The sequence below is a fragment of the Acanthochromis polyacanthus genome, chromosome 10 (assembly GCF_021347895.1).
Source record: "Acanthochromis polyacanthus isolate Apoly-LR-REF ecotype Palm Island chromosome 10, KAUST_Apoly_ChrSc, whole genome shotgun sequence".
NCBI classification, from domain to species: domain Eukaryota; kingdom Metazoa; phylum Chordata; class Actinopteri; family Pomacentridae; genus Acanthochromis; species Acanthochromis polyacanthus.
This window is the reverse complement of record NC_067122.1, coordinates 9,554,227-9,574,355: the sequence shown is the minus strand read 5'-3', so window position 1 is coordinate 9,574,355 and position 20,129 is coordinate 9,554,227. Positions and strand designations below refer to the sequence as shown.

At 40.7% G+C, this 20,129-nt stretch overlaps 1 protein-coding gene across 5 annotated transcripts in view; it reads right to left on the bottom strand.

Moving 5' to 3' along the window:
- The window catches only part of si:dkey-237h12.3 (teneurin-3), a 136,522-nt gene that overhangs the window by 38,093 nt on the left and 78,300 nt on the right, over nt 1-20,129 (bottom strand). For 3 of the 5 annotated variants that reach the window (XM_022210825.2, XM_051954298.1, XM_051954299.1), the window contains 9 exons: nt 15,924-16,134; nt 14,726-14,827; nt 13,132-13,326; nt 11,815-12,015; nt 7,020-7,205; nt 4,383-4,403; nt 3,839-3,862; nt 2,540-2,686; nt 1,788-2,004 (listed from right to left, as the gene is read on the bottom strand). In XM_022210825.2, coding sequence (XP_022066517.1) covers nt 1,788-2,004; nt 2,540-2,686; nt 3,839-3,862; nt 4,383-4,403; nt 7,020-7,205; nt 11,815-12,015; nt 13,132-13,326; nt 14,726-14,827; nt 15,924-16,134 — 1,304 coding nt within the window. The remainder of the gene's footprint in view (nt 1-1,787; nt 2,005-2,539; nt 2,687-3,838; nt 3,863-4,382; nt 4,404-7,019; nt 7,206-11,814; nt 12,016-13,131; nt 13,327-14,725; nt 14,828-15,923; nt 16,135-20,129) is intronic. The other 2 variants (XM_022210832.2, XM_022210840.2) reach the window with 2 other exon arrangements.

Here is a 20,129-nt window from a genome sequence, read left to right as displayed (position 1 = left end):
TTATTTCATGTGTGCAGCGTTTGTGCTGATGCGATGTGTAAAAAAAAAAAAAAAAAAAGATAATTAATTTTGTCAAACTTGGTGGTATGCATGTTTGCACAGCAACTAAAATGCTGTTTTTGACTACAATACTAACTTCTACGACGAGATAAAAGGCAAATGAATATTGTGAGCAAGAGAGTTAATGCAACTGCCAGACATGAAATCGACAGTAAGCTGAAGACAATGAGGATGAGGATTACTGAGAACCCGGCTGGGGGGGGGATTACCTCATTCTATATTTTCAGTAAAGCATGCTATTTACATATGGATTACTTTAAACTATTGGAGGAAATATTCCCAAAGCCTTCTGCACACAGTTAGCGTTCATTTTCCTCTCCTCCAGTCACAAAACAAACTCGACTTGCGATTCTGCACAGATGTGGGAGTGCACTGGGGGCTTGGTGAAAAATGTAACCGTCTCCTCGGTTCGCACACTGATGCAGCTCGGCACTCTAATAATTGGGTAAGATCTTTCTGGCCTTTGCATCAAACTTTTCAATCAATGTCCTCACCTTGATAAACCTAAAATTTGTATTCTCGCAACAAGCTGCAAACTGAAAAATCACGAGTTCCATGTATACAAATGTCAAAAGTCTTTAAATCATGATAAAACTCCTGGGTTAAAACATCTAGTGGGATCTGCACAAGAAAATAAATCTGAAAAGTTTATGACAAGTGTAAAGAAAATGATAAAACAGGGATACTTTAGCCTTCGTACTTGCCCTAAACATAACGTGGATGTTCAGAACGTAGAATGTTTAACATGTTCTCCATTGTTGCTGATGTGTTTGCATGCTATCATTTGTTAATTAGCACTAAAAACAAAGCAGGTAAGGCTGATGGGGCTGTTTCCTTTAAAGGTGTTTGCTCTGGTATCACCAGAGTGATTCATCCTGATAGGAAGGTGACATTAAATTACATGGCAATACATGCAAAAGTCAGCTTGGACCAAGGTGGCGGACCAACCGACAGCTCAACAACACCTTCTGAAGAGTAACGTGTGGCTAATATTAACATCACATGAAACACTTTCTTTTCCTACCCAAACACCCAAAAAACAGCACCTTTATGAGTTGTGAACAGAAGAAAAATCCTTGAAACTGTCATCAAAGTACAGAAAGTATCAAGTTATGTATCACATACAAGCATCGCTGGGTGTAATTTTAGACAATGTTTTTACTCAGTGGTAACTTGCAAAATAAAAAATACATTCCTCACACCCTTGTTTGATGTTCTTTTGTTGGACGAACACTTTCAAGCAACAAAGGCTTTCTTGGTAATATCAAAGAAATGTCTATTGAAGTTTTTCAGCCTCAGATATACAAATGTACTGTGTGATGCGGGGAAAAATATTCTCATACAAGATACAGTATACGGGAGATTGATTTGCAGTGAAAATGGCCACCTTGCCTTTGCTGTACTTTCCTTTTCATTTTGGAAAACCACATGGTCCTGTTATCTTGATGTAAACAACCTGATGCGTTGGGTTTCACTGTCACAGGGGCTATTTTTATGGAAGGAACAAGCTCACTCTTGAGCTACTTAATCTTTACTTGCGTGTGGCAGCCAAACTACTGTAAACACACTTGTCATTTTGACTGCAAACACAAAGAGATGTGAGATTCTTGGACGTTTCAGAGTGGCTGCACAAACACAGGTGCCTCCCTCCACTGGTAATGAGACAGCAAACAGCTAACGTGATCCAAATAATTAAAAAGCTGTCAGTAATTCATTAAGCTGCTTACCTGCTGTTGAAAGGGTTATCCCAGGGTATCACGTGGCTGCCACTGGGACCAATCAAGAAGCTGACGCGCTCGTAAAAGCTCTTAGACGTGGGCTGAGCGGCTGAACTCTGGCCCTGGCTCGCGATGGAAACGGGGTCAGGCGAGCCGCGACAGTAGGTCTGACCCTGGCAGGAGATTTGAGTGCAGCAGTCTGGATCCATGCAGTCGACGAGCCCATCTGGAAAACAGGAGGGATGTTGAAGACAGGCAGGAAGAGCTCGGTTGACCTGCATACGCTCGGGTTTGACAACAGCAACGCCAGCATCTCCATTGCTGTGCTGTGCTCCAGTACACATAGGTGACTTCTAACACGAAATAAAGTGTGTTAAAGCGGAGATTCTGCGCTGAGACAAAGTAGGAACCATTTCAAAATATGCCACCTCATGTGAACCTGTGAAGCGTCGTGCCTGCTGGTCAGGCAAAGGAGCAGCTCGTTACAAACCCAGCATGTCGGGTGCAACTATATAGCTCCAACTGCTCCTTATAATTGATCTACTGTATATTCTAAAGCGCGCTGTTTAACAATCCGCTCTGCAGCTACATTTGCATATTCTTTCCAGTGATGTTTTATGTATGATTGATTTGTTTTGTTTGTTTGCGCTGTCACCGAGGAGCCACATCAAAGCCAATTTTCTGTCTGGCACAATAGCAGTTGCACACAAGTTTTTCTGAAGCTAAAAGACAATTTGTACAAAGCTTTTACTTCCTCCTACCTCCCTCGTTATCCTTGCCATCTGAGCAGAGCGTTTCGGTCGCCACGTCGCAGCCCAGCCCTCTCCATCCTGACTGGCAGATGCAGTGCCAGACGTTCTGATCCAGGACGCACCTCCCGTTGTTGTTGCACAGCCCGGGGCAGCCGTCTGTCAACACATCATGTACATGTCAAACAGTGGAGCAAGTCGGAGCAGGGAAATCAGGAAGAAGAAGGCAAGGGAAGAGGGCGAGAAGACAAGAGCGAAGGGGGCATTTAGAGTGGACGGGGGGCAGAGGAGGGACAAAGATGATAAAAGACAGTATCGAGTGAACATACAGTACGATACACCTCTGACAGGACTGGGGATGGGGGCGGAGGTTGTGAGGAGTTACAGTCGTTTCACATGAGTTTTAGGACTGTGCAACTGTAGTCAAAAGTGAACTGTACGGGATAAAAAGGAGGTGGGACCTGTTAAACGGTTCACTTACTGTCAGGAGACCAATGGGAGATGCTGCAAATGCATGTTGAGTCAAATCCTCATAGGAATTTTCGAAGTTGTTTTTGTGCTGAAATCAAAGTTTGAATGTCTCTTTGTGAGTTGAAGTGACTTCTTTTATGGTTGCATGAATCTTCACAGTGTGACTTTTAAATGAATGCCTGTCTTCATGTCAAATACGCAAGTTGTTTTTTTTTTTCCTTTCTTTTTTTTGTATTTGAATTCGAATTTCAAGGATGCTTTTCTTTATTTTTTTTAGTTCAAAGTTGCACAAATCCCATTTAAGAAGCTGAAAATCACTGTCTTAGAAGTCCATTGCTTTCCCCTGAAAATAATTAAAGTAGGAATTGCCCAGTGCAGATGTTTGAAACACTCATGTGAAGTAACAGCAACATCAAAGGGGAAGAGGAAGTATATATGTAAATAGGGGGAAGAGGGGGAAGAAAGAGGGAGGATCTAGAGTCCCCACATTTACAGAAAACAGTGCACTTGCTGCCAGATCGCATTCCTTCTAGTGGAGGGTGAAGACAGGGAACCGAAACATGACTAAACCACACCAGTTCAGGGCGTTTAATCTGGCAGACACAGGGAATTAAGACAGGGTGGTGGAGTGGGGGGAGAAGGGACCGTGGAGTCTGGTGTGAGACTGGTTAAGACGGACAGGAGATGAGGGGACATATCGGGGGGGAGCAGGATCACAGCAGAAACATTATGATCGACTCGGACATAAAACAGGTGTATATACGCCGTGCTAGGAAAGACAGAGAGCGGGGAGGGATTGTTCGTGACAATCTCCCTTGGTGGGGTAGTGGTTCAATTTACCTTTATATCCTATCTTGACTGCTCCTATTACACAACCGAGGAAAGGGAAACATTTGGAAAAGAAAATTACTTATCTCTGTGGTGGCAGAGAGCTAAGACTGACAAACACATTTACTTATTGTAACTTGCAGGGAGTACAAAAACGTGGAAACGGTGGCTGGCGTAAAGCTGATGTACCTGCCAACGTGGTTTAAATATTTGCAAAAGAAGCTTTGCAGGTAGTTTTCCCAAAGATTACCGTTGTCTTCGCCACGTGTTTCTAATTTCAATCTCTCCACTGTGTATGTAATTCACAGCAGTTACGGTGATTGAGCTGAATAGCTAACACTAAGCATGAGTGACAGGATACCACTGATATTACTGAAAGAGAGCCAAGCTGCGAGTTCACCCTTTTTTTTTTTATTAACAGAGTTCACAATTCACATTTTTTTTAAAGCAAAATGAAGCTGGATCTTGAAAAATCAAAATAAAATAATAATAATAAAAAAAACATCTAGCATGAAGAGTATAATTCTTAAGCAAAGTGAAAAGAGTGTTTTTTTACCTGATACTCTGGAATCCAGGGCTATACATGTAAGCCAAGAGGGAGTTGGAAAGAGACAGATAGGTAGGCAGAGAGGCATACAGACATAAAATAGAAAAGAGAATGGATATAAGTAGGAGTTAGGCATTGGAATGCAAATAGAAAAAAAAAACACAAGTAGAAAATCTATGTAAGAGGGAGACAACAGAGACGGGGCTGCATATTTAGAGCAGATTCACAGTTTAGCTGGGGCAAAGTGGAAAAATTCAACTGAGAGTGTTGATGTTAATTAAAGCATTGAGTGATTAATCGGAATTATAGATGCCTCTGTGGTCAAAATCAAAAAGCGTCTGTCAAAGCGCTGTGAATGGTGGTTATATTGTTGTCTATAGGAGAAAGCAGAAATTAATTCAGCAACTTGTGCTCGGTGAAATATTCATTGCTAACACTCTCCATCTGCTTCGCTTTGACAAAGCAAGACAAGCTAACACAATGGAGAGAAAAAATAAAACACAGTTTCTCTTGCTACATGAGTATTGTAATACCCTTTGCTTCCAGGCCATATGAGCCGGCTTCATCAGAGCCTGCTTCAAAACACTTCACTGTCTGTTTACTGCCATGTATACAGGCTCAGTCTGATTCTAATATGAATGCATCATGAAGCAGAATGCTACACTCCGCTACTTTTTTTTTTTTCAATTTTTCCATCATCTCTACTTCAGTGGTTTTAACAACAGCATGGCAATAAGCTAGTGATATACTAAGACAAATCAAAAACACCTTAGCGGTAAACTGCAGTGCTGAGAAAGCAGTGACAATGGGTTAAGCCTTGCATATAAAACAGGATCTAGATGCTTGTGACAAAAGAATGGCCAAGGAAGTCCTCTATTCAAGCTCTGACCATGTAATGTGATTAAAAGGCGCTTTGTGCAAATGGCAGTTATTCAGCGTTTGAAAGACAAAATAAGCTCCTGGTTCTCCAAGAAAAGGTAACGCATTGCCTATTCATCGCCACTGCATCCAATGCAAGGAGTTGCTTTCCTGACGGGAGCCTTAAACAGAAGGAAAAAGAAAGAGAAAATGGATGATGCACAGTCGGCCCTGAGGAAGGAAAGATTAATAAGATCAGGAATGCGACCCCTCCGACAACTCCCTCACTGCAATCTCCTCTCCCCTCAGAGATGGATTTGCGCTGTGGACAGGGGATTGCTGATGAGAGAACTTGTAAATACATAATTAGGGTTCAAGAGTTTGGAGTGCCCGATCTTTGTTTCAGGGGGGAATGTGTCGTCATTGAGAGGCTGGAAATGACACTTGAGGGAATGCTGTTTGACGCGGGGTGTCAAGGTTTAACTACAGGACCTTTGACAGAGGCTAAGGTGTCGAAGAAGTTTGAGTTAAAGGTCAATAGGAAGTGACATCTCAGAAGTCATTATCCTCATTAATGCCAGGTGAAGCACTGCCATTTCAGAAAAATGATATTCCAAAGAGGCCTACCCGCGGCTTTTTGGCTCCCTAAATACCTGCCCTCGGCACACTAATACAGGAGCGTCACTTCAGCAGTGGAAAAGGTGGAATATCTAAATCGATTATATAAATTACAAAGTTAATGCGAAGTGTTGCAAAGGGGACAATTTTGAAAAGAGAGAAGAAAAGTATGCGACAACTTGCCCAAACCAACGTTGCAACACGTTTTTCTTTAGTTTTCACTTGGACTAAAGTCCATCACGACAATTTCAAGTTCAAATTTGCTACATTTTGATTCTATTCATCTTTGGTTTTCAATCTCACTATTGTCCGAGTTGAATTCCAGTCCATTCAAACTTCCACACTGGCCACACATTTTGTCTGTAGACAGAGGACGAGTTATTTTGCTGAATAGAAAGATGACATTTGCAGAAGGAGTCACAGCCTTCAAAAAATGAAAAACTCATGTGTTTATGTGTTTAGCAACAGTCCGCACAGAATGATGAAAGACAGACTCAAAGCTTTTACTGAAAGAAAAAGTCCTTGGAATAAAAATGTTAGTCAGGTACAAAAGTATTTTCATCAACACTCCACATATAGCTATACTTCTATATCTATAGCATCTGGTTCAGGTTTAGGCTGCTTTAGAAACATTGCAAATAGTTTAAAGTTATAAAATGCAACAAATTTCACAAGCTGATGATAGTGTATGATGGGGATGTAAAATATCAATGAGCATCTAGTTGTAGTGGAGCAGAAATTGGGAGGTGAGAAATGAGAAACAGACAAAAGTATCTCGAAGATGTTCTTAGGCACTTGAGTAAAAGTTTGCAGTTACTTGCCCCCAGTGATTGTGGCTGACAAGCCTTCAGAGAAGAAATAAAGAAAGAAATCCACGACCACAGTGTGTGGTTCAGTGATCTTTGGAAATTGGATTCCAAGAAGCACTGAAAATATGACTAAAACTACTCATCACTAGTTTGTCATGCAAAGGTAGTTGTTTGGAGAAGGTAGGCAGCAACAGGGGTGTATCATGATCGCTGCCAACTGATGCTTGTAACTGAAAATACTGACATTCACACTCTGTATTTTCCCCTTTAAGCCAGCCCATAAATGAATTTCCTCTGTAGCTGGTGCCCTTCTGTCAAGAGTGTGTAGGTGTACAGTACAGTTTGTGTCACCGTGGCTCACCGATGGTGCAGTGTTCACCCGTCCAGCCCTGGTGGCAGTCACACTTGCCCTCTCGGCAGACTCCGTGGTCGATGCAGCGTGGGTGACAGTCCCTCTGCTCACATTCTGGTCCTGTCCAGCCTTCCTCGCAGTGACACACACCACTGATGCATGAGCCGTGGGGACCGCAGTCCACCACACACACCTCTGTCGCAAAACAAAGAGCCATGGAGACATGTAGCTTCTGTTCTGTGAAAAGCAGTTTTTTTTTTCTTCTGCTGCTGCACTGGGGTATTTTTGTATTCTGTATAGATGCATCTGCCACCACAGAAAAATGCTCTGATGTTTGCTGAGAAGTCTTGGCTCCCTCAGTTAAAGTGGGCCAACAAGTTTAACTGTAAACAAGACATGCTTTAAACCCTACTGGTTTAAAAAAAACTGCTGTAAAAATTCTGACTTACACTGTATGGTAGCTATTTCTGCTACTATTTCATCTAAAGACACTCAAAATTACTGCTATCTGTTAGAGGAATGTTTAACACGCTTCATTTTACATGGAAAATGTCGGGCCTTTACTACTTCCTCGTGCTCTATGGATCTCAATGGACTTGTCGTGTACACAATTCTTTTTTAAATGAGCGTAGCTGACATACCAAATGTCAGCGCATTAAATCGAGGACAAAAACTGAATGCCCAATCAACTTTTATACTGCTGCCATGTACCAAAACACACAATTGGTAGCTTAGGGAAAAAAAGGGCTTAACTCATCCTCTAAAAAGTATATTAATCTTGATATATAGTCTTATTACTTTTATGGGATCAGGCCATAATAAAATCCTTTAAATTCTCAGCACTCGACATTTCATCTGTAAACTGTTCTCCACAGCACAGCAACAACACAATACAATCCAAGTACACTAAAACCAATTAAAGCACATGGGAATCCACACTGATGAAATAGAAAACTGAAACATATTAAGGTATCATATTGTGCTCCTATAATGGCACATAAATTATATACTGTATGACTCAGATTTAAGTAAAATTTACTCAACAATTTCTGCAGGACTTTAATTAGCTTGTAAACAAAACTGCTCCAATCAGTGTTACCACCATTGTTCTTCAGTTTGAAGTGACATCAACGCTAATCACATAAAATAAATAAATATTTCTCTGAATAATTACCTGGGAATAATAAAAAATAAAAGCATTTCCCCCCCTCAAGCACATGCACAAACAAAACGGTTTGTTGTCATTTTTCTTTCTGCAGCTACTTTAACACATCTTTATCAGACTAATTTCAGAGACCACTTTATTTTTTTTTCAAGATTGCAGAAGCCCTAAAATAAAAGAAAACATGTCATCCCTCTAAAAGCTCAGAAAACTAAAGCACTGTAATTACTGTGCATCTAAAAACTCCCACAACTGCTTTTCAGTTTTACATTTTGTGAAAGCTCATTTGCATGTAGTCCTGGCAGGCTGAGGCGAGGGTTATGGATTAAACAGGTTCTTATGTCTGGACTCGGATGTTAGATCGTCATCAACGCAGCATTGGAAACGGTGAAGCAGTTGTTTTGAGTCTGTTATCTTCAGAAAATTCTAATGATTGACTCCATGGATGGCGAGTAAATCAGTCCGCAGCAAGCAGACTAAAGCTAAAGCTCAACAAGCTGTGACTGCTCTTGTGTGAGAATAAGAAATGTTGATTTTCTGGAACCGAGAGCTTCTATCAAAGCTTTTGAACAGAAGAGCCATAAAGCTTTCGGCTGAGACAATAGCCGTCAGTGTACTAGAGGAAAGGAGCTCAAGTATGTTCTCAAATTTTACGAGACTAGATGCTCCAGGAAATTTATATAGCCCCACAACGGAAAAAGTTTGTGCCTTTTTGAAAACTTGGTACAGCCTTCCGGGAAAGCAAATTAGCCCACATCATTCTACAGCCCAAAATGTAACAAGTCATGGATAAAATATCCTCTCATTTTGTTCATGTATTTTTATTATTTTTTTACTGCTTTCCCCACACTCATCCCCATTACTGAGGCTCTTTTAACTGTCTGTTCCAGCTCTCTGAATAGAGTTTTTCTTCGATTGAGGGACCTTGGATGGTTCTGATTAAGCTGAGCCGACACTGTAGAATATTAAGCATGCCTCTGGAGGGGAGTCATTCGATTCCAAAGGAATACCTCCTTCCCATAGAATCTATGCAATCAATTTTTCATTAGTGCAAAAGTGTTTATCTGCCTTTAACATGCCCCTGACTCGAGCTGGATAGGGGTTGTGGGCGTTCGATCCATGCTACGCGCTTGTTAATTAAAGTTTATTTAATTGAAGAAGAGCCACAGCATTAATTACGAAGGAATCCTCCACCCACCCAGATGGGTAAACTCCCTAACTTTTGGACCGCAGCGAGGCCAGTCTCTTCAGTGTTGCTCCTGACAAGCCTGAGTTATCTTGCCAAGCGAGAGGACTGTGTCTGAAATTTTGAAAACTTTAACAGAATAAGAAATTACTTCTCTTTAAAAAACGAAAATAAAGCACGACACAAGAAGAAAAAGAAAAAAAAAATCCCTTTTCACCAACACAATTATTCTTTCTTCTTGGGCACGGACCAAACAAACAACACGCTGCTTCCAAAGGTCTGCACAGGCATCGATCATCTCAAACGTACCATCCAGCTTTCTTATGCTTTAATTTCTAATTCTAGTTCAGCCAAGAGGAATATATTCAACCTCCTTTTGTACTGACAGAAGCAAACTGCAACTCCTGCTTTTAATTGTTTGACACAGTATGCGTTTCTCTGTGGATTTAACATGCAGAGAATGAGTCTATTCTGAGAGGCGAAACGCGAATAAATCACCTGAATCTCAGGCACAGATAACAGATGGGAGTGGCCAGCCTTTGAACTAACATGTCACCTACCTGTGTCGCAAGACAAACCCTCTGAATACAAACCCGCTAACAAATGAAGAGGCGCTGCTGCGAGCAGATGGGAATGCAAAAATTGTCTCTTCTGCTTGAAAAAAAAATTGAAGTTGCTACAAAATGCTCTGACATTTTTGGGAAATGTTCTGAACAAATCTAGAAATCTTTTTTTTTAACGACGCACTTTTGTTTCGATAAGAACATACCCTGGGTCACACACATAACATGTGGTGTGACTGTTAACATATGCTGTGCTTACAACAAGCACACGCTTACAAGTGTTGATTACCCAACTTTGCGAGTGTGATCACACCCACAGTTTGATTTGTCTCGTCCAGAACAAAGCGAAAGCATTTTTATATATTCTGTACTTAGCCTTTTTGCTTGTTACACAACACTTTTCAAGCCTGTGTAATTCTTGACTATCAGATGTCAACATCTGTCTCCTCATACCCAAGAAAGCCTTTGTATTGGATTCGTTTCCTGTAGTGGTTTCAGATTACTATCTTACTCCTACTTGGAAAAGAGTTAAAGAGTTAAGACTTTTCAAAGCATTTCAATGATTTTGTCTTCTGTCAGCACACATTTTAAGTTGTCCTTGTGTGAACTAATGAATTGAACTGCCTAAAAAGAGCTGCTATTAACAGTTCCAAAAGCTTTGTGAACACATTGTCATCAACACTAAAAGCACTCTTCTTTGTCATCAAGGCTGACTTGTGTTTAAAATGTGTGTGAAAATGAAAAGTGAAATTTCACTCAAGGTGATGGAGAAACGGCGTAACCTAGAGTAATGCTCATAAAACCCAACGGTGCTGGAACATGTGTGCATCGATCAATGAGAAGGAAAAATCTCAGACACACTCGCCGACGGTGACTCAGTGGGACGTCACAAATGAATCTTTTTTTTGTTTTTCGTGCTTACCTACGGGAGAGATCTAAAAAATACTGATTGATTCAAAGGGTTCATTCCAAATTGTGGCACTCATGCAATTTAGGAATACAAATTATTCTCTAATGTTCACTAAATTATATTTTAACAGTAGTGATGATGAATTACCTCAAATAGCGGAATGTTTCTTGTAAATAATTAAACATTGAATTATATATCACATAATTTCTTTTCTTTTTTTCCTTAAGACACCCGCGCGTCGACATACTGCACTGTATGAAATAGATATTTTATTTCAACTTACAGCCTGTTAATGAGGGCTTATACATCTGGTGTTGTGGACACCTGGTGTCTGCGCACAGCAAGGGGGGGGTTTGTTTGGAATAAATACAGAAAAATGTGGTGCCAATTATTTGCTAAAGCAACTCAAACCACATCCATAAAAACAGCAACAACAAAAAAAAAGACAGAGAAACTAAAAAGGCATTATAGACCTGACAGCACAGTTTGTGAGGACTTGTTGGTGGAGTACAAACAACACTTTGATAATTCAAAAATGTCCAACTTTGTGTCTCCAGTGGTAGTATCAAAAAAGATGACACAAATGTCACATTTTTTGAACTTGTATCATTAAAATACGAATACCACATGCAGCTCAAACTCAGCCTTGATCAATCAATTAGTCGATCAACAGAAAAGTTCCCCGCAACTAATCTCAACGTCCTTTCTCAGCATAAAAGGTCAAACAAGAGCCTTTTTCCAAATTCTCAATTCTTTTGATTGTGTTTTTCATAACTTTTAATCTTTGCCAGCCATTGGAGGATGTCACCTTGGCCTTGAAGAAAGTCTCTTTCCCTACTTTTCAATGGCCAGACCATGAATTGAGAAAGTATCTGCAGTTTTATTGATTTCGAAAATAATTATCTCCTGCAACCTTGAATCATATACAAACTCTCCACATAATGGCTTTAAGTGATGGAAAGAAAGGTGAAATGTGTTCTGACCTATGGAGCAGTCGGCACCCGTCCAGTTGGCCTCGCAGATGCAGGTTCCCGAGTCGGTGTTGAAGGTGCCATGACTGGAGCACTGCTCGGGACAAGTGCTCTTCAGGATCTCGCAGCTGATCCCTCCCCAGCCCGGGTTACAGTGACACTCACCATGATGACAGGCTCCGTGACCGGAGCACTTCGGGTCCACACAGTCCACTGAAGACACACAGTGAGGGTGACAGCGGTGTCAGTTTACCACTTCCAGACGGGATATCAAACCTACTTATTTACCCTGGCCACTTTGAGTCTGCCACCAGCCAAAAATCATTCGAGAGTGGAAAAGCTCGAGTGCCAGATGATGGCTAGGGAGCCACAGCTGAAATGTCTGCAGAGTTTGGTGGTGGCCGGTAGTAATTTTCCACCCTATGTTCAGCTAGCTCCTCTACGCTATATTATAGGGTACTTCCAACATACTGACAGTATAATTATGCTCCATTATAGGCACTAGGAAAAGCAGCACAATTAGTGTCTAGACAGATATAATCAATTACTATTAACAATCTGCAGATCAACTAGCTGATCTAAGTTAATAATTGGCAATTATGACCAGCATAATCAACCCATTACTAACAAGGGATAATTTGGAACAACGTTTTTGTGCTTCCCCTGGAGTCAATTGCTGTGTGCATTTTTATATCCACTTGGATACTGATAGTGATTATTTACCTGAACTCATTTATCAAACCAGAGCTACAATATACAAGCTTAGAACAAATGCAGCCTCCTCCCATATATATTTCCTTGCAATACTGCTTCACTTGGAAGAAAAACCGCAATATATTCATTAAATGAACTCAATAGCTTTTTACATGTAAGGTCAACAGCTCCCACATGTAAATCCGAGCTGATAATTGCCTTTTGTCTGCATGCAGATCAATAAAGTTAAATGCACTAAAGTGAGGGAGGAGGTGGAAAAGGTTGACAAGACAGAAGAAGCAGCTCTTTCTTAGTAAACGGAGAAACAGATGCCATTGACTGATCGATTTAAACAGGTGTCTTCATCTGTGGAGCCTTCCAATAGGTGACCGCATCAATGGCCACCGCACAGTGTGTTCCAGCTCGTGCACTGATGTGGTCTAAACACTAAGAGGGAGTTAATTTATACACACGGTATCAATAGCAACATCCACAGCATTATCTGCTCGGTGGAGTCGAAAACACCGATTGTTTCACCAATGGACTGTGTCAATTCCCCCTGAGCCTCACCCAGAAATGTGTTGCATCTAGCTGCTTTAAATCCAACGGGAAGATTTTTCTCTTTTTTTAGGTTACCTTGTTCACAGTTGGTTCCTTTGTGGCCGGTGTTGCACAAACAGTTTCCTGCCACGCACAGTCCGTGTCCCCCACACTGGGGATCGATGCACTGGGAGGCAGGAACGTCACACTCGGTGCCCTTCCAGCCACTGTAGCACTGACAACGCCCCCTGGTGTACTGGCCGTTACCGCTGCACAGCACCGGACAGGCGGCTGAGGAGAGATGACGGGTTTAAAGAATCCATCAACAGAATGTAAAAGGACCTCATCAGCCAGTTTGTGCTTTTAATTTTTGCCGTGCAAATAACAAAGTTCAGTGATATTTCTTTTTTAATAGAACACATCGGATATGCTATGTCTGCATTTTAAATCTTAGAGCTAGCACAAGTAGCTTGTTAGCTTAGCGTAGCTTAGCATAAAGTTTGGAGACTGAGAAGAGATTGTCTTGGAGTCTCTTTAGCGTTGCTAGTAGGCAGATTTTGTGCATAGATACAACTACATAATTAGTGCACCGATATTCCTTTCAACTCAGCAGTTCATTAATGTTTGTAAATTTAAAGATGCGGATTCAGCTTTGGGGTACTTTTCTTTTTAAAAGTCTGTTCAGCCAAAAGATATAACATTTTGCCACACAGATAGGTTTGGTTTCATTTGCAAGATGCACTATTTTGGCACTAAATTGATCACAAGGGAACTCTTCGCACATTTATGTCATGAAGCAGGGGTGTAAGAGAGGGAAGAGCACATCGACCAACTGCAAACACAGACTTTGTCTAACTTGCAATCATAAATTTATTGGTGCAATGTTACGGTACTAGACCATCACACCAGACAAATAGTACAATTTGCCTGATGAATCATCAGGCAAATCAGGAGTCCTTCTGTGGCACTAAGCTGATGCCAAATTTTTAAAAATGCGTCTGTACTTGTTTTTGTACAATACACAAAAGCTCTGTGGATGCTGCATGTATGGGTGACACCGCACAATAACAAAAACATGTGCAATCGCAGCCGCAACAGGTCAGCTGAGAGTTGTGAGAGAAGAAACAAAAAGTCACAGATTGAGTCGAGTTGATTAGGAACAAATTAATCAACCAAAAGCCAGAATGCTAACAGTGTCAGAAGATTTCGAACAAAATGAGGAAAGACTTCAAAATTATCTAAGCAGCTCAAAGACACAAATCTGGGTCTGCACACAGAAAAGGGCTAAACACAATACACAGGCAAATGTGTGTTGTTGTGGACATTCTACTTGTGCTCTCTAGGGAACAGGCAATGTAATAGTGGGATTGTTTCTAAACTGTCACAGAGGCAACTGTGGCATTCCTAGTTTGAGATTTACCGTTACCTACCAGATGACATATATACCAAAATAAGCTACTGTTGGTCCTGGCAATTTATCAATTAGGCCCTCGAGACGGAAATTCATTTTAAGTTTTTTTGAACACCTTGAACAAAATCCAGTTACATACGGGCGGCAACACAAATCTCAGATATCTGAAAATCTGGGAAACAATAATCAAAACCATTGCTGGCTGGGTAAGAGAGAATAATAATGTTCAAATTTTGGGTGAACTGACTCTTGAGATAAATGGAAAAGTTGAGTAATTACCTCTGGAACAGTACGGTCCTATGAATCCTGGGAAACAGTGACACGATCCTGCCACACACTCTCCATTCCCGTAGCAGTTGTGTGTGCACTCCGTTACAGATTCTGTGGGCACAGCAGTGTGCAAATCCAACTATCAATAACTCATTGGATTGTCATATTGGACAGATCTGAAATTTCTCTTTAATATAACATTTGACAAGTGTGCAGTTTATGAAACACTGTGAAACAACCAAGCCACCAACTTATCTTTCTCGCCTGCATGAATTTAGGATTTCTAAGCATCTCTTATCTGCAGTGCTTGTATCAGGCATGGCATACATTTACAGCTATTTGTCCATGTCCCACTAAGGTCTAAGCCTCCATAACAGTATGCTGCAGCCCGGCTGTTCCCATCTAAGCCATGTTAAGTAAAAGCCACACAAGCATTTTAAATTAGACCCAATAATTCCATTTCTTTGACACATTTTCCTTTCCTCCTGTCTCCTCTACTGCTTCGCCACCATCCCAACCCCCTGAATGACTGATCATGCCCGCACAAGCCATGCAATCTCCTGAGTGTTTACAGCGAAAATCCTCTCCGAGTTGAAGTTAATCTGACATATCCTACAGACAGATCTTGTGTTCATTCAACAGACCATCGCTCATAAAGGGCACCCCCAAAAGGCTGGGACCCTCATTTTGATCAGCGTTAAGAGGGGCCAACTTTTTTGTTATTACACAAGCTTGCATCGGATGCTCATTGAGCCAGTGCTGGACCCAGGCAATTTTGACCTCTCACATCGATACCTTCATATTTGTAGAGCCGGATCAATAGAACCCCCCAAAGGAAATAGAAAAAGAAAAACGTTAACTCAACTTTAGTGTTTTTCCAACCTCAAAACCCACAAGGAAATTTCACAGACTTCAGAACACTGAAGAGGTTGTTAGAAGAGAAGGATCAATGTTGTATATGGGCTTGTATTATAGTGTTGAGCACAATAATCCACTACCCTCCAATGGAAACCTAGATCTGCCTCCAAGGTGGCTCAAACTTTAAAAAAACCTCAGCTTGTTTGTGCGGCTGCCAGATTTTCCAACAATGTAAGTGCTTGTTCATGCCGGCGCAGCTGCTTAAGGAAATTAAAGTCTTTCAAACTGCTCATTACACATCATTCCAATCACACTCATCAGCCATCACGGCAGATGTGCGTCCTCTTACCCTGGATGATGGTGTTATAGGATACCGATTCCACACTTCTTCCGTCGTTATAAAATGCAAAGTGCCACACCCCTGAGTCCAGGAACTGGATGAATCCGGCTTGGTGAATGGAGACCGGGTGATCTAGCCGAGTCCTCGTGTCTGGTTCGCTCAAAGTCCGGTGCTCTTTTGCGATTAGCCGACTGCCATCCAATAGCTCCACGAAGTCATACTGCAAAACAACACCCCAAACAGATCCCACAAGATGCAAGTGTTATTCAAATGTCAAAGTTCAAACAGCTTATTTTTTGTTCATACTGGATGCTTTGTATGCAGCTGGTGATTTCCCCAACAGCTTGACAGGAACTCTGCAAAGTTCTAACGCAAGACACATCCAGAACAGGTTTGTGTGCACAGCAAATATTCCGAGTATAATAAATGTTGATTTTTCTGTGACAGTTATTTGGAGTTGATAGATGTTGTTTGGAGACTTGTTTGTATACTGATAGAGCTGATATAGCTCCGGGGCAAATGCTCAGAAATGTTCCAAAAATACATTGTTAACTCTGATGGGAGCGCACTTACAGACATGATGGCAATCTGTTAAATTAACATTGATAATGCGGTGTGTAGATGCAAGTACTTAAAATTCTGATTTGCTCAGTGCTGGTGTGCCTGCACAAAATATAGATACAAACTATTGAGCTAAGTGTTTGGCTATTTTTCAAATTAAAGTTAATAGTGAAGTGGATTTACAAGCTTTATAAACTGTCACTGATGTTTAATTTTTTTCTATCAGATTGACTGCTAATCTGGTATGATATATAAATTCTCTTAGGAAAAAGGTAGGGAAACAACTTCCATATAGAACTGAACACATGACATTACAGTACATACACAAAATTAAAAGAAGTATGACAATATATATACCCTCAGGTATATTTTTGCTTTTGTACACATTGGAAATTCAGCAAAATAGTATCTCTACATTTATTTATTTTTTTCCGAAACAAATATCGATTTCCCGAGTAAACAATGAATAACGAGTTATCCCTGCCAATGAGTAAAGCAGTGCATCTGCTCACACTGCACCTGCTCAACACCTGAACCTCATTTTGACTGAGGCAGAAGGGTACGGAGCACTGCAGCAGAAAACAGTGTAACACATACCAACAATCTCCAAACAGGCTATAGGCTGCAGAGGAGCTCAGCAGATGAAGACAGCAGATCCCCTGGCTAAAAGAGTTGTTAGCTACACAGATGTACTGAGCCTATAGTGAAGACTCAGGCTGGAACAGAATCTGTGGGCTGCTTAGGAGTGTGATGAATACTGATTGGCACTGAAGCTGTTTTTAAAAGTGCTTCAGTTTAAATCCAGTGATGAGGCTGTTTGTGGAGGGCTTAGATGACCTGCTTAAGCCATTGATTTTTGACTGATACGCTGCCGAAGAATTTCAAATTTAAACTTCAGGCACAGTTGTTTCTAACAGGAGAGACATTATATTTTTATAATATAAAAGATAAAAAATGTGCTTTTTTACATAAAAGAAATAGCTCAGTTTAAATTGATTTTCACTGAAATTTCCAGCACATAAAGACCATCTGTTTCCTTCAGCAGGGAAACTGCTACTGTGGTTCAGAGTCATCACAGGGTTATCTGATGGCCAGGGCAGCTCATAATGTGCTCCCAGCAATAAAAAAAGTCACAAGACATGAATGTGATAAAGGCGCACGTCAGCAAGAAACAATGGAGGATCTTTATTTTTCCTTCGAAAAATTAAAACAAGGAACCAGTAGAGCAATAAATATGTCATTGCAAAGCCAATAACTTTTAACATTAATTGTGGAAGCTGAATTAATCACTGCTTGTCCTCTAGTGGTGAACCGTTGATGAATGAACAGTTTAAACCTGGATGTATAAAATATGCAGAATCATTGTGGGAACACAATGGACTCCCAAATGGTTAAAAAAAAAGCATTAAAACTGGACTTAGTGCTCAGGAATGTGACCAACATGGACCCAAGCAACCATTCAGTTGACTGCAGGAAAGAGAGCATTAAGCGAGGGGCAGGTGAAGTCAGCGCTGTGATTTAAACCCCTTTGAGTAAAGCAGGAGGCAGGGTATGGATATTAACCTGGCGGAAGTTGACTTCTTTGTGTTGTTGACTTGTGGGGGAAATAATAAAACAGTTCATCCCACAAGCCCTAAACCCCCTGGCCAAGTGCATACATCTCGATTAGCTGGTGTGAAAGCCCGCCAACTCATCTCAGTACAACAATACCAGTGAATAACAGTCAAGAGACCAAGCGTGGAGAGACTGCCAGATGCCCCATGGACAGAGGAGGAATGCTCAGCGCCTGTAAATTCTTCAGCCTTTAGATTGAGGGAACTTAGTCCGGTGCAACAAATTCCAAAGAGAAAAACTAAAAAAGTTTGTTACTCCTAACTTGTCTGGTTTGTATCAGCACAGACAGACACTCAATAGCAGATGGAGGAAGTCTATATTTGAGAAAGGTGGAAAGGCTGTTGCTCTTAAACGCTGTCTTGTCTTCCAAGCTGTGAATACGACCAACAGTCAATATCTCTCATTGGGGTCTTTCATGCTCAGTTAAGTAAATGCATTGATTTGTGCCCCCAGTACCTGAGCAGAATGTAATTTAGAAGTGGCCACAATGGACACAGTGTCCAGCATTGACAAGCTTGAGTGTCTGTACAACAATTGCTCGCGACATAAAAGTAGTGTCTTGTTAATTAGTACCCTTTGGTCTTTGATTTTGTTGGGCTTCCTTTTTTCACCTTGAAAGTGCAATGCAGCTCACCTGTTGTCACTCTCATCGGACTTTCTTCCATCAGAGAGTGGCCCTAACTGTCTACACTTGAGTGAAGCCCATCTTTACTAAGACAGAATGTCGAGAAGGTGAAGCTAAGAGCTTTTGCAGTCAAGTGTGGTGGAAAATAGCCATTGTCTGAGTGCTTCCATCACCATCACCAGACATCGGACATTCAGATGCCCAGAAATGTCATTCAAGTGACACATCAGACTTTTTGGAGACACTTCAATTTGCAAATGGCAGACATTTAGTGAAAGCGAAAGGCATGCATGCCCACACACAGACAAACTGACACAAAGGAGAAAAAAGGAAAGTAAGTGCTAATTTGCAAATGCACACGCTCAAAAATTAAAGCAAGTAAACCCGTGAAGGCAGATAAATATTGCAATAAGTAATATGAATTTACACTGATTGACACAGTTATAATTATTGTAGATTTTTTTTATTTTAATGCACTGTTGTGATTCTCCTTTTTCTAAAGTACAAAGTGAAGTGGCCTCTTCACATCCTTAGAGATGTTATAATTATGTTCATGTATAAACCACCGACCGCATGGCTATGTTTAATGTGAAAAGGCTAATTTCTAGTGATAAACCCAAAGATGATTGTTGTTATTAATATTAAAACTCATTACGGCATTCGCGGAGAGGTTTCACAGCTCACAAACTTTACTGTTGGTTCAGTCTCACTGCTCTTACCAGGGTCTTTTCCATACACAGCAGGCAGTCATTCCTAGCGAAAAATCTCTATAAACCAATGCACACTATCTGCCCAGCACCAGATGGCACACAGACGTAGTGGTGTAGATAAAAGAGCATTTAACAGATAAAGAGACAGAGATTTTCCTAGGGAGTTGGTAGAGACCATAACAGAGCAAAAAAGTATGTCACTGCAAATTTCCACACTGTGGGATTACCAAAAGGCTTATCTTATCTTATCTTATCTTACTATCTTATCTTATCTTATCTTCAGTCAGTATTGGAATTGTGCTTCATGTGTATACCATCACATCTTTTTAATTTGATGAATATGTCAGTGTTGTGTTGTGTCCAAATGGTAAAGTAAATAAATGACGGAAGTTTAAAAACACCACATTTACACCCTTAACATGATGTAATTCTCATTGAATAAGAACATTGCTCAGGACATAAAGTCAACAGAGATTCAGAGATTTCCAATGGCAGAAACCAATTTGTATAATATATAATAGTCATAGAAAAAGGCGTTTGATATTTATATATATATATATACACATATATAAATATATAAATGACTATATAAATAAAAATATGCAGTTATGCAACAATGTTCTGCTTTGAAACCTTCTTCACATGGCTATTACTTTGACTCATACCACCCACCTAAGCATTATTGCAGACAAAGCACACCCTCCA